Source organism: Diceros bicornis, chromosome 32 (assembly GCF_020826845.1).
Source record: "Diceros bicornis minor isolate mBicDic1 chromosome 32, mDicBic1.mat.cur, whole genome shotgun sequence".
Lineage (NCBI taxonomy): Eukaryota > Metazoa > Chordata > Mammalia > Perissodactyla > Rhinocerotidae > Diceros > Diceros bicornis.
This window is the reverse complement of record NC_080771.1, coordinates 2,267,574-2,283,144: the sequence shown is the minus strand read 5'-3', so window position 1 is coordinate 2,283,144 and position 15,571 is coordinate 2,267,574. Positions and strand designations below refer to the sequence as shown.

The following is a 15,571-nucleotide window of genomic DNA, read 5'->3' as shown; positions in this document are numbered from 1 at the left end:
TGCACCCCTGTCTCCCTGTGAGTTTTTTGCATTAATAAATCTCATTTCTTATATTAGAGATTCAGAAAGTAGTCTTGGAGAATTATTTGGATTCGCAGTTAAAATGCAGAGACCACAGTTGTAATATTAAAAATAACATTAGTATTGTTTTAATATCTTGTAAATTAAAAGGCTGGTTTTCATAATATATGACAATGACACCCAAAGGCCACTGCATCTTCCTATATGAGTCCTTAAATGGAACAATAACTTTTTAATTTTTTGACAATATTTGGTTTTCTTGTCCCAAAATAGAGTTTAAATAACAAACGTTTGGCTCTTATAATATGTAAGCAGGGTTTTTCCTTCACTGCAGCTTCCTTCCAGTCTACATAGGCAAACAAATCTCTCTTAAACCAGGCCAATATTGATGAGGGAACAATCGGTAAATTAATGTAAATGTCAGAAAAGAATATTTAGTAAATCTTCATGATATTGGCAGTATATACTAACATGATATTTTCATCTCAACATTAAAACACCACTTGATTTTAGATGTTTGGACACAACACGCTGTCTAATACCCCTACAAATGCAAAGGATTTAGCATAGAAAAGTCTTAATCTCTAGATTTAATTGTTTTATAATCTTGGTTTGCAAAACCCAATTAGCTGTAACAGAACCCTACAAACTCCCAAAGCTTTAGAACCAGCAAGCCAGGTGCCTTAGGACTAAAATTTTTTCTCTAAAGTCCATATTCTTCAACAGTTAACCCTAGTTCCTTTGACCATTAGAAAATTTTATTTGTCTTGAGCCACCAATACAATCAAAGGAAAGATAAACAGGAACAGATGAAGCAAGACTTTAAATATTGAAAATGAAAAACTGAATTCAAACTTCTACGCCCTATCTGTGCAACTTGGGTCTATAATAAGATATCAGGCTCAAGTTTGATGGATGGATGTTCAACAGCACAAACTTCAATGTTGGCTTCAAAAAATCCTTCTGATAATAAAGTATCTTAGATTGTGATGACGTTGAACTGCTACAGCCTTTTAAATTAGTAAATTCTATAATAAGCAGAAATTTTCAAAGTTGTGCTGCTTAAAGATTAGGAAATTGTAGGCTAATTTAAATTCAGCCTCCATAATACTATTAAAACTGTGACTTGTCACATTGTGTTTAAAGACCTCTTACCATCAGCTGCAGACATTTCTTCAGAAACTAAAAATCTGACTTCTGAGTAGTCTAACAATCTAAAATAAACAGCTAAAGCATCTAGTCTGTGGTTTTTGAGTTCAGAGGCACACACACAAATTACTGTTTGTTCTTTTTTGTTCTAACTTTAGCCATAAAGGAAGATATGGGATTTAGGTTAAAACGTTTGAGGACTTTTATATGTAACTGGAACCAACTAATAGGAAACTATTCAATTATCCTGGCTTCACTAAAAACAGTTAAAATTTTTATGTCCAAAACCAAAACAAACAAGAACATCATCAACAAAATCCACATTAATAGCTGACAAATAAAGGTTGTTTCAACTGTTGCTAAAGAATCATTCATCTGCTTGTGGGTCTCATTAAGCTTTTCTCCCCTGAAGAAGGCCCACCCAACAGAGTAATATGGCTATTCTTAACTGATTCTGCAGCACAGAAACTTCTATTCTCTATTAACAACCCAAACCATAGGTTTTCTTTAAAACTCGAAACAAACTATTTCAACTCTTGGAATTGGGGGTTGTATTAATAGAAACAAAATGTATAAAAACATTCTTTAAAATAAGCAAAAAATAAATAAAAATCTGTGATAGCCAGCCTTTAAGATCGTCCCCAATGATCCCTACCTCCTGGTATTCATATCCCTGTGTAGTGTCATCTCTCACTGTACCCAGGTTGGTCTGTGTGACCAAGAGGATATGGCAGAAGTGATGATTATAAAAAATTGCAGTTTCTCTTTTGGACTCTCTCTGTTTCTCCCTTTCACATATCACTTTCTCTGGAAAAAGCCTGCGGCCATGTTGTGAGCCTCAGGAGTGGCCTATGTGGTGAGAAACTGAAGACTGGCCAACAGTCAGCAAGGAACTGAGGTCTGCTAACAACCATTAAGTGAGCTTGGAAGCAGATCCTCCCTGAGTTGAACCTTCAGTTGGCCAACAGCTTGAGTGTAACCTTGTTGAGAGGTCTTGAGTCAGAACTACCCAGCTAAGCTGCTCCTGGATTCCTGACCCACAGACACTGTGAGATGATAAATGTTTGTTAAATGCTTTCATCTCGTAAGTTTTGGAGTAATTTGTTACACAGCACTAGATAACTAATATAAAATCCAAAAGATAAAGAGACAGATCATACAACAAGTAGAAGGCTGTTCCAAGAAGTCAAGGACAAAAGAATTTAGCAAAAAGTTACACAAAGCGGGGCTGGCCCCGTGGCTTAGTGGTTAAGTGAGTGCGCTCCACTGCTGGCGACCCGGGTTCGGATCCCGGGCTCGCACCGACGCGCTGCTTCTCTGGCCATGCTGAGGCAGCGTCCCACATACAGCAACTAAAAGGATGTGCAGCTATGACACACAACTATCTACTGGGGCTTTGGGGGGAAAAAATAAATAAATAAAATCTTAAAAAAAAAAAAAAAAAAAGTTACACAAAGCTTAGAGGTCACTTCCTAAAAACATACATAGTATTTTCCATTAATATAAGAAATGCATTCATGACAGTAGACAAGAGAAGGGATACGACTCAGATTTGGAGAAGACGATTAAAAAAAAAAAATGCTGAAAGGATAAAAAGCACTTGATTCTCCTGCAGGAACAGCTTCCTGTTTTGGTTACAAAGGAGCCACACTTAAAATAACTATCAGAAGCATGATTAAGGCTTCAGAAGTCAATGGAAGGAAGCCACAACAAAGAACCCTGAAAGTAGCCTGACAGAAGATGACTCCTCCCGGAGAACTGGACCTGAGAAAAGCTAAGAGAAGAGCTAGCCTAGAAAATGAGCGGGATGTAAAGTGAGAAACACACAACGAGTCAGGATCAGACATACAAACCCCATAGCATGCGGCTCTCTCCTACAGCATTTGACCCCTTGGCACTAAGTAGACTTGCTACTTCAGTAGCAGGATACATTTTCTCCACCTAGCATATTCCTGCCAACAGTCAAGAGTGTGGTGAACTGGGAGAATTAAAGTTAAAGAATGAGGAAAACTAGTGCTGTATAATTCGAATATTTTATTTTGATGCATTTTTAACTGTGAAGTTGTCTGGAAAGGATATATCAAAAAATTAAGGATATGATATCTGCCTTCTTCTACTATATTAGGTTGATTTCACTGTCCTACAGAAGGCAAACCTATCACAGAAACAACACATGTCAAAATGCAACTCAGTCAAACTGAGATCCAGCCTGAATTACAGAAATTGTCATAGAGTTAGATTTGCGGTCTAGCCAGCCCAATGTTTTGTGGTCAGCAGAGGCCCCAGGGAATCTATCATGAGAGGATAAGCATGTTTTCATTGACATAAAATCCTATTGCTTATGACGCATACCATCCAACCACTTAGCCCTTTTCCCAATTTATAGCTTCTGTTTTCCAATGGACTGGGAAATAGCCAAGTTTATAAAGATGTGTCTGTTAGAGTCAAATGGGCAAGGCATAGTGTTTATTGGGGAATGTTGTTAAGGGATTTATGAATCAAATCGAAGTCAACTAGACAGCTACAGAGAATCCCACTCAACTGAAATTTTATAACAGTCAATTAGGTGATGAGTGGTTGCCCAAAAGTACAAAACAAAGGCTATACAGGCTGGTAATTTCTTCATAGGCATTGTTCCTACCTACTTTGCCTATTATCACTATTTATATTCGACATTTTCCTGGAGGTCCCAGCTAGCGCATAAGGGAAAAAAATGAAATTAAAGGTATAATGATCAGAAAGGAAGAAGTAAAAACTGAAATTATTGGGGCCGGCCTGGTGGAGTAGTGGTTTAAGTTCACGCGCTCCACTTTGGCGGCCTGGGGTTCGCAGGTTCGATGCTGGGCATGGCCCTACACACCATTCATCAAGTCATGCTGTGGCGGTGTCCCACACACAAAATAGAGGAAGACTGGCGGAGATGTTAGCTCAGCAACAATCTTCCTCAAGCAAAACGAGGAAGACTGGCAGTAGATGTTAGCTCAGGGCCAATCTTCCTCAACAAAAACAAAAAACAAAACCCCCCAAACTGAAATTATTTGCATTTGTGACGATTGATGGTGTGTGCAGAAAATCCACAAGACTCTACAGACAGAATTAATAAGTCAATTTGGCAAGTTTGTTGGATACAGGTCAATATAGTATTCCCATAAACTAGCAGCAATAAAAATTGAATATAAGAAATTAAAAATACCATTTATAATAACACACACACAAAGATCAAATAATTAGAAATTTATCTAAAGAAAAAATATACAAAAGCTCGTCACTGAAAACTACTGAAACACTTCAAAACATCTAAGACAAAAAAATGAAGCTAGTCATGAACTGGAAGACTTGATAATACCAAACTGTCAATTCTCCCCAAACTGACTAACAGATTCAACCCAAACTGATTTACAAATTCAATGCAATCACAATCAAAGTATCAGGAGGTTTTATTTATTTACTTACTTATTGGTAGAAACTGACAAACTGATTCTAAAATTTATATGGATATCTGAATGACCTACAATAGCCAAGGCAATCTCAAAGAACAAAGCTGGAAGGCTTACACTACCAGATACCAAGACTATCTGAGATACAGTCTTTCTTCAAATTCTGTATGATACTGCGAGTAGAAATTTCATCCCAGGCCCATACTCATTCAATTACCATAAGTTGGCTAGTTGAATTCATTGTTCCTATAAGGGTTTATCTGAGATCTCCATAACATAATCACTTACCAGTATTGCTTTAAGTGATATTTTAAAAGCTTATTTATAACAACATCTAACACAGCTCATGAATAACTGTTAAATCTGTGTTAATTTTCTCTGTCTTTTTTCTAACCAACTTGCAAGCAACTTCTATGAGAATAATAAGAAACTACTATCTTGACATTCATTAAGTTTAATGTAGCCTCTCTAATACTGTATTTTTGAAAAATAATAGTCTAAGAAACTTCATAAAAATTGATTATAATACAAATCCTTTGCTGAAAATAATTTGAGAAAAAAATCTTGATAGATATTAAATGGACATATATAGTACTTGAACAAATGGACATTTGCCTAACTCTTCACAGAGAAACATCCAAGTATGTAAAAGTGAACATGTGGAACATTTCTATCCTTGGCCAAAGGCAGGCAAAAAGCAGAATAAAACTTTACTACACACTTTTATCTCTAAACCCAACTACTATCCCAGCAAGATAAAGGGCAATTCGGAATACACTAATAACATACAGAAAACATAGGCAGTACTGCTTTTATGAAATACTTCCCATACTTTATAGGTAAGAGACCATACCATAAATATTCCTTCTCTAACACGGATTACTATAAATCTCACCTGCCTTTTAAACTCCGTTATTATTTGTACTGTGTAACTGCCAGTTAAGATCCCACAAATACAAAGACAACTGCTCACAGACCAGCGTTTCTGGGCCTACTCCAGAAAGTTTGTTCAATACACTGGAGGTTTCTGCCTGTTCTGCAGCTTGTGGCCTGAAATTACCTTTCTTCCTGGCAGCAATTCTAAGTCCAGCAGTATTTTTAACATTAAAAATAACTCCCTCACTGCACTACTTAAAATTTCTAAAACAACTGTTTTATTTTATACTGTAATTTTAAATAATTCATTTGTTAATAAGAAACTTTCGTTACTAAGCTAGCTCCATTTGAACTGTGTAGAATGAAAACCTAATACAGACATTTTGTAGAAAGTTTTCTTGTGGCTTGCTTGAGGTCATACACACCAATTCAGGATACCTTATAATTATCATACTAAAATCTGGAGGAGAGTCATTTACAGTAACTCAAGAGTATCTTAAAATATTAGATCCAGCTTAGAGCCCACAAACCTCTAGTAATAACTACAACTAAAATCATCCTCATGACACGAGTATGTATCCTAATTATTCATTCATCTGCATCTCTAGGTAAGATCTTAACTACTCAAATCTCCTTAACTATGTTATCATTTACAATTTGTTCTGTGAATTATCGATCAAAAAACATAACCAAATAACTGTTACCATGAAAAATTGTATGTTCTCAGAGTTCACAAGATGTTTGAACAAGTTCTTGAATATTTCTGGGTTATCTTTAAATAGCTAATAGGATCACAGACATTATTAGAAACATGCTAACAGATGTCTGTATAACCATTAAGCACCGTATAACTATGGGAAGTATGCTTTCACATAAAATCCCTCTGAATGTTTTATTATAAATTCCCAATCACACCATCTAATCCTCAACACAATTTTCAAAATGTGTTAACTAGATAAACTCATTTCACTCTCTGCCTTTCTAATACACCAAAGACAAGAACAAAAAGACACAGGCTCAATGGCTCGAGGCCACAGCACAGTGTCCTAAGAATAAAAAAGGGGAAATTCAAGAAGAACTAGGCCTTAGATTTAGAAAGGGAAAAAAGGTGAAAACATCTCAGTCATCTACTGTCACTGTCAGCTACATCAGTGATCCCATTCTCTCTTTTTAAAATTTTACTGAGGTAACACTGCTTTATAATATTATATAAATTTCAGGTGTACATCGCTGTATATTGATTTCTGTGTGGACTACACTGTGCCTACCACCCAAAGACTAACTGCCATCCGTCATCATGCACATGGGCCCTTTTACCCCTTTTGACATCCCCTCCCCGCCCCTCAGGTAACAACCAATCTAATCTGTATTTTTGTGTTTGATTTGTTTTTTTATTATTTTATTGAGGTCACACTGCCTTATAACATTGTGAAAATTTCAAGTGTACATTATTATATCTCAGTTTATCTACAGACTGCATCGTGTTTATCACCAATAAATCCAGTTTTCATCTGTGCCCCTTTAGAGTGACTCCACTCTTGACTGGCAATAACTCACCTAGGGACTTTTTAAAAATTCAGATTTCTGAAAATGGTGGTTTGAACATGTGTTTATCTTTAAATTTTCACTCCAAATCCTATTAAAATGATAATCAAGAAACAGAAAAAGTAGAAATCCACAAGAACAAAAAAATAAGAAAGAAGACAACAGCTGATAAGAGATGCTCACGACATCGTGGAAAACAGAAAGTGGATGGACAAGAAGTAACAAACACTTACAGGCTACAGAGAGTGGAAACCTTAATGTTGATGGGGGCAGGAGGGTTATCCACAAAATCCTGCTACAGCTCACGAATATGAGGTACCCCTAAAAACATGGGTGAGGAGTGAGACTAGAGAAAAAAAAATTTTAGTCTGTGTAGGAAACAATTAGAGCTTAAGATCCCAACCCCTAGTCACATAACAAGGGCACTACCCCCTCCTGTTCAACAGAAGAAGGGAGCTTTACTCCCTGGAGAAGATGAACCAGTGAGGCTGGAGGCAGAGTGGGAGCAGAGGTGAAGCAACACAGTGGAAACAGGACTATGTGAAAGTCTACTCCTTTGATAATCCTGATGGTAGAAGCGCTGTGCTTAGCAATAGAGAAAACAGGGAAGATGTTTAACTGCGTCTATTTCACTACCCTATCACAAATTAGGGTTCTTCAACCACAATCATCAAACTCCTTTCTAGAAAGAGCTATGGAAATGGGAGAACATTGAATCTCTCTAGTACGAAGGAAACCTTCAATTCTCTACTACTCAAGTCACCTTTGTTAAGGCAAGTTTTGGTGACCCGTGTAGCAGCAGGGTGTGATGAACTGAGACCCCGCACAGGTCTGCGGCAAGAACCTAAAACTTTTTAACTGGGTACCAAAGGAAATGTCCAATTTCATTAATTCTAGTAATAAGACCCTCCCCTTTCTTTCCCTGTCACCACCTCTACAATTCCTTTCTTAAGAAAAAACAATTTAAATTACATTTTATCTGTGTACCTATCAAAGAAAATGTGTCATAAAATCAAATTACCACATATGAAGCTGCTCCAGAGTACAAAGGTCTGCCCTTGCAGTACTTGGACAGCTCGGATTTTTTTACCATTGTAATAACTTTCTATGCTATAAATACACAAAGACTTAACAACAATTTGGATCAGAAGGAGAAAAGACAAAACCAGAACCTACATGAAGTGTACCATCATTATGCATCTGGAGAAATCTACCACATTCTGAAAGCACTAATATTGAGAATTATTCCAGATAAAACTCTGTACCGTTTGTAACAGAGAATCCTCTTGATAAAATACAGCAAACATTAGGTTACTACTTACTCAGTGGAGGCATTTACCAGTGGAGTATGTGCCACTGCTCCAAGGACTACCCACACCATCCCTCCATATCCAACTTCTTTTGCCACACACTCCTCACCACCAAGCCTGGGAGCACCAGACCAAAGTCACAGACCTTCTCTCTCAGTCACACCAGAACGCTCCAATTTGGCTTCTTTATGTTGTCCTTCTGCCACCTTCACAGCAACAGCTCGGCAAATGGCCCCAAACTTCCTATCCAGAGAACGAACCCCCGCCTCTCTGGTATACCTGTAATTAAAGAAAAACACGTGACTTTTGGCAAAACACCACCTGTAAAGAAAGATAGAAGCAATGTGATGAACATTTATACTAAAGCAACAGTGCACATTTAAAAGTTCATTATGTTTTCTTAAGTACTAACTTACATGAAAATTTTTCATTAAAGTATTGTTATTTCTTAAATATTCAGATGTATTTCCAGCTACAACTTTCACCTTTATACAGATTATCCTGAACTATTACACTATATTTAGAAATGAATCCCTGGTTCTTCATTTACATTAAATTTGGCAGCACATAAAACATCATTTACTCCTTGATGACATGCGTAAGAGCTTACTTAAAAAAATTCGTCAATTTAAGAAAATTCTAGATAATTTATTATACTTGAAATATTGCTGAGAAGAATCAGGAAAAGTAGAATTTTTTTTCCAACTAAAGCAAAAAAAATGTTTGACACAGAAGACTACTTTTTACTAGAAACTGTGCTAATCATCTATATTCAATAATTTCATTGTGGAGACTTCTAAAGAAAGAAAGTATGCGAAGAGATGCAAGGCTTGTGCTTTTGTGAAAAACACTCTAAAGGTGGTTAGGCAGAGCTGTCTTAAAAAACTTATATGTGAGACTCAAATTCCATAAGCCACTTCATAAACCTCTGTATAGGAGAACCTTTTTCGGTCACCCAGCTTTAGATGGATTTCAATAGGCAGCATCAGACAGAGAATGCAGTTTTATCTGAAAAACTGGATTTATTAGGCAGTCAGACACATATTCTAGACTTTCGGGAAGCACATTTTAAAAGTTCTCAGAAAAGACAAATAAAAGCTCTTGGCTAAACACTCTCAAGTAGAACTCATTTCAATCAAAGGGATAAGAGGATATAAGAATAAAGTCCAGGGCCAGCCCAGTGGCATAGTGATTAAGTTTGTGCACTCCGCTTTGGCGGCCTGGGGTTCAGAGGTTTGGATCCCAAGCACAGACCTACGCACTGCTCATTAGGTCATGCTGTGGTGGTGTAACACATACAAAATAGAGGAAGACTGGCAGGTAGGTTAGCTCAGGGACAGTCTTCCTAAAGCAAAAAGGAAGACTGGCAACAGATGTTAGCTAAGGGCCAATCATCCTCACCAAAAAAAAAAAAAAAAAAAGAATAAAGTCCATATTACACAACTGCATATAATTTCAATAAGGAAGAAAACAGCGAGGCATCTTAAAACTAAACAAATCAACATGTAAAAACAAAAACCAACACCCAGTGTAGCTTCCTGGACAACTACCTGATCAGCTCAGATTAAAGGGTCTGGACAAAAAATGAAAGAAGCCTGAGGGAGCTCCTGGAGGAACAGCAGCAACACACAGAAATGATACCCAGAGTTCAGGATGAACTGGAGCTTGCCAAAAATGATAAGAACAGCAGCAACAACAAAACACTGTTTTTTGGTGTTTAGAACACTTATGGGCTAGGAACTAATGCAGACAGTATAGCATTGACAGCTGACTGAAAGGAAGTAGACGACAACCCATATTTAGTATTTTAAACCAAAAAGGGAAGAATCACCAGTAACAAAGAGACTTGATGCTTCTTATCAAGGACTTGAACATGAAGATGCTATACACGCCAATTTCCAGAGGACATACAACTAATGTACTTGATGGTAATCAAGATGGAAAAAATCAACTTACAGCAATGGCACCTGAGACTAACAATCAACTATGCATAATAGCAAACTTCTACATTTGGGCTTTAAAAAATTCAACCCTATTAATGCACAACTGAATACACCAAGCTTAGCAGAAATTCATATGCAAAAGAACAAAGATGTTAGGTAACTAAGTGCAACAGGCAAGAGAATAACCTAAAACAGCTAAGAAGCTTGAGATATAGTTGTCAAACAATATAGTCAGAATCAGAAAACAAGTGTTCTTCTTACCCCATGAACGGTTTAGGCTACATCTGAAGTGAGAGCTCCACTCCACGTGGCTCATCTTAAAAAGGACGTTGACATCACAGGAATCATTCAGAAGAAGACTCACCAGGAAGCTGGGAAGTCTTGAAAGTGGGTCAAGAGGAATGGCAGAGAGAAGAGGAATATTTGGCTTGAAGAAGAGAAGGTTTATGGCTGTGGACTGGACAGCATTTTTTTAATGCCAGAAGGGCTGTACGAGGGAGGACTTACACTTAGATTCCAGGTGCTCCTATAGAGCAGAACTACAAAATCATAGGCGGTGAATATGCAGACTATCTCTATAACAATTATACTTACTCACCAAGGAGGAGCTAGCAGTAAGCACTCTAGCACTGGAAGAATTCAAGTGGGCTGGTCACACTGGGAGGTAAGGAAGACAGGATGACTTCTAAGATCCCTTCCCTCCTCCCGAACATTGTGGGTCTGCGACTATGACACACGAAAGATGAAAAACAGCAAAAGAGGAAAAACTACGTCCTAAGTTTGGCAACTCACTAAGTCACCAAAACTTGCTGGAGTAGCAAATCCTGTGCTGTTTTTAAAATTATCAAAACTGCACAGAGAAATTTCCTAATGTCCACAGCTTTTAACAGCTGATGTTTTGACCTAATAAGTGTTTAAAAAAGACATAGTTCTCCAGGGGACAATTGGGAAATACAAATAATGATAACTCTTCGGAGTCATCATTAGTTAGATTCAGAGAAGCTATGGATATTTTTCCCTATCACTCATATTTACAGATGGGGCAGCTATCAGAAAGATTAACTGACTTGTTGACAGTTACTCAAAGGCATCAGGAGTGTTATCCGGAAGAAAGTTGGAAGACTTTGGCATATAAATCACCGAATTTGTTTCTTCTGACATGATCCACACAGTAAATCACCGGTTAAGGAAAGGAATTCTCAGGTCAGATTTAGTCTTACTGTCTTGTAGATAAATGCAAATAGACTTCCATAAGAAGGCCGGCTTAGATCAAAAAGCAGCCTGCCTGGCCAAACTGCAAGTCAAACTTCCAAAGGGAGAGATCCCTCACTTCTCTCGAAAAACAGCAGTTGCTGGGAAAGGGCCCAACGAAGAGTGCTTGGCGGTCTGACCCAATTGACCTGATGGTGCAATGGATCTGTGATGCTGAGCCAGGAAAACTCTAAGAGGCTACTGTAGATGTGAATTCTCAATAGGGTATATTGTCCATTCAAATACGCAATCTATAAATTACACTAAAGAATACTCGGATAATTTACGTACTCCTTGCCATAGGCTTAAGCACTTGGTAGCTAACTCGGGAAAGCACTTCCCCTATCGTTCCAGTGTTAATTCCAAAGAGGAAAACTCCAAGGATCTTTAAGTTTCTCAAAGAGGAGAGAAGAAAATCTGTGTTACTTAAAACAGGTGTCTGAAAGTAGCATCTACTTCTTAATTATTGGAGCATAAAAAGAGTCTCAATATTTTCCGTGTTTTTGGTTCTTAATTTATCAGATTAATCCCTTATATTGCTATTGTAGAAAGGTTGAAATTCTGGCTCAACTCAAGTCCTTTGTTATGAAGATACTCTAAATGCTTTCCCTATGAATTTCTGCCTAATACAGAGCCCTGTGTAAATCAACGGTTACTGAAACGCTTGCTGGCAATCTGTTGGAGAGATCGAAATGGTTGCTGTGAGTTGCCAGTAAAATAATCTCCTTTCCAGACTCAAACATTACCGAAGCCTCGGGATGGCTGACTCACCTGGTGATGATGTCGAGAGTAGTAACCTGAGGGATCTGAATCTGTTGAGGAGTCAGCCCATGCAGTTCCAGTTGCTTTGGGATCAAGTGCCTGTGGGCAATCTCTATCTTCTCCTCTTGTGTGTACCCTGGAAAGCAAGGGGTCTTCTTTTGTAATTAGGCACAAGGCTGCCACATACCAGGCTTTTGAAATGAATCAGATGCAGATTCAGTGGATCTTGGACTTAGGATGAATTTAAGTATTACTTCAACTAAGATTATAATCAGAATAAAGAAATTTAATCTCTAATCAATAACTGTTAAAATTTCCAACTTTTTCACAAACAAAACTAGCATTTACTAAGTACAATGTTTGCAAGTCTTTTGAATAAATGATCTATCTCTGAAAGAGAAATAAATCTGAGTCAAACCTTAGAGATAACTTTCTCCTTAACTCAAATTTGATTTTTATTTTATTATTTAATAGGAAAATAATATATCCCTTTTCTTTAGTATAACTTGATACATAATTGAAAAAACTTACAACAAGGACAACAAACACTTCAAGTAAATAAGCAGTGAGTTTCAAGGGAAGAGCTGCAAAGGAGCTATTTTCAGAACTCTGACTGTAAATGTTAGCAACAAAACAAAAACTAAGACGTCTCTATAAAAGGTCTTTCCCTCGACATGTTGGAATTATACATATAATTTATATACAATTATTTATATACAATATACACACACACACACAATTACCCCTAAAATAATCGTCCCATCTGCATTTAAGAAGTCGAGTCTTAGAAGCAAGCATGGGCACACTCCTCAGGAAGGAAGAAGGTGGCATCATACAGAGGCGTCCACCTCTGTAGCAGTTGTCCTGATTATTTCATTTCACATTATTGTATTTTATGGATTTTTCTCCCTTGATGTGAAGTTTCCAAGCAATTGGGTCTCATTACTTATTTATTTCAGCCTCATAAGTATCCACAAAGCAATTTTTTACTCCACCATGTTTTAAAACTAAATATAGGAACCTGCAGGGCTCACAGATAACTAAGAAATCCAATTATCACTCACTTGATAGCAAAAATATATTTCAGAGAAATATGAAATATATATTATCTATATCTAAATATTATCAATATCTAAATATATTTAGAGTCTACTCTATTTTCATTTTAACAAATACTCACTGATATTTGATCTCTTCTAGGGAAAAATAATTCCAAACAATTAAAATAAGGTGAAAACACTGGGATTTATTCAGTATTAGTAACTAAAGAACTTTATTTTGCACACTCCAGTGAAGGAGAACAGAAGACATGGTAGAAACTATACGTATAACTACCTGACAGATCAAACAAGAAAGAAGAGGTCTTGTGTACTCTGCACTTTTATGTAAAAGTGAGGCCAGATGTAACAAAAAGAAAACTCATCTCCTTTAGGAACCACCTCTTAATAAGAATAAACGATTACACTTTCCCAGAGACGGTAAAAACTTCAAAATCTGATTGACAGGAAGCTAAACTGACCATGTAAAGATCCATTTTGGGTTTTTAGAGGCTCCCTTTAAATAAATTAGTGATGTTTATCTATAATTGTAGAAACTGCTTCAAAGAAGGACACACAGGTGCTCCTCTCTGCACTGGTGAAAACGAACACACAAACAAACAACATTTTGCTGTTCCAGACTTAGAATCCACATAAAAGCTGGTTTATACACCAGACTCAGAACTTCTGAACATCACGCACTGGCAAATCAATTTTTTACTCCAAACTCCACAGCTCGACCAATTTTAAAGGATTATGCTCAGAAAGGCAAGAAATATCAAACAATGAGTTTCTTCACGAATCAAGTACCTGGCACCTGGATAATCTCCATTCTGTCCAACAAGGCAGGTGGAATAGTAGCAGTGGTGTTGGCAGTGGCTATAAAAAGAACTTGGGAAAGGTCAAAGGCCACATTTAGATAATGATCTGTGAAGTTATGGTTTTGTTCCGGATCCAACACCTGTGGGAGAACAATAAACATGTAAAAAATCCAGGAGTGCCAATACAAAGCTGTATAAATTAAAACACACAGGATATTCTAGCAAAGATGATATTTCTGCTTGATATAGTCAGTTCAGGAAACGGGGATAACACTAAAACCTGAGCATCATTTTTGGCATTCCCCACGTTCAAATAGTTTTTTAACAAAATGAAACATGTTCAATATCAAAATTTTTGAAAACATGTAAAAGCACAGAGAAGCAAAAGTTACCCTTTCAAGCTTTGTTCTTAAACCTATTTATTAATGACGCATTGTGTGGCCATAAATAGGTTACCAATCCTGCAGAACCAGTTTCCCTCTTGGTAACATACCCTCTCTGAATTGCTATGGGAACTTAAAGTAAATGTGTAGAGTATTTTAAAATTCTTAGGTAACAGGTAAAATAAAAATTAGTATATTCCTCCCCTAACATTATCAGAAAGTCTATAAAGTCTTCCACTGAAAGTGGAATTCCAAACAAGACTAAACTAGTAAAAATTACTATGCCACTATATTTTGACACAGCACAAGGAAACAGTTCTATTTTTAAAAATGTCTTAAAGTAAAACCTTTCTGTTTGTAATGAGCAATATGTCAATAGCCCTAAAAGTATTTTAATTCGATAAATTAGATACTCTACCAGTTACATTCTTAAAACGTTGTACAATTGTATATTAAGGAGCCTGTATCTTCTTTAGATACTGCTCAAAGGCTCCGAGTCACAGGCACTCATTCAGGAGAGGCCGACACAGGACTTTAAAGAAGTCATCAATAGTCTTCTACATGTTCTAAACCTTTAACATATTACCACTTTCACCTGTATTAGATTACTATAGATATAGATAGGGTTCACATACATAGTCAAAAGGGAAGTAAAATGACTAAAATACTTACCAATCACAGTTTTATTATAAAACCAGCTTTTCCTTGCTTCTGATTTCCTTTCCAAAGTTTTACTTATTTTTAAATATATCCACAACTTAGTCTTAATTCAAAGCCCTTGACACAGAATCTTGAACTTTGTTCAACGTTCATTATTATTGGAAACTCACTGTTTATCTAGAATACAATTCCCAGAAATTCTACTATTCAATATTTTCATAAGACTTAATAATGCTTCATGTTATAAAGATAAGGTACTTTCAAGTCACCAAAGACAATTCTAATTATGTTCAGTATAGTATTGGTTAAGAGTAATCTTACTGTCTACCAATTATCTGAAAACTGTTGCTCTATCTATGGAAACTATGGCAATCTT

The 15,571-nt window shown here is 36.7% G+C and overlaps 1 protein-coding gene across 3 annotated transcripts in view; it reads right to left on the bottom strand.

Moving 5' to 3' along the window:
* The window catches only part of LONP2 (lon peptidase 2, peroxisomal), a 107,625-nt gene that overhangs the window by 34,885 nt on the left and 57,169 nt on the right, over positions 1–15,571 (bottom strand). For all 3 annotated transcript variants that reach the window (XM_058527759.1, XM_058527758.1, XM_058527756.1), the window contains exons 9-11: positions 14,142–14,292; positions 12,304–12,430; positions 8,484–8,617 (exon numbers count right to left, since the gene is read on the bottom strand). In XM_058527759.1, coding sequence (XP_058383742.1) covers positions 8,484–8,617; positions 12,304–12,430; positions 14,142–14,292 — 412 coding nt within the window. The remainder of the gene's footprint in view (positions 1–8,483; positions 8,618–12,303; positions 12,431–14,141; positions 14,293–15,571) is intronic.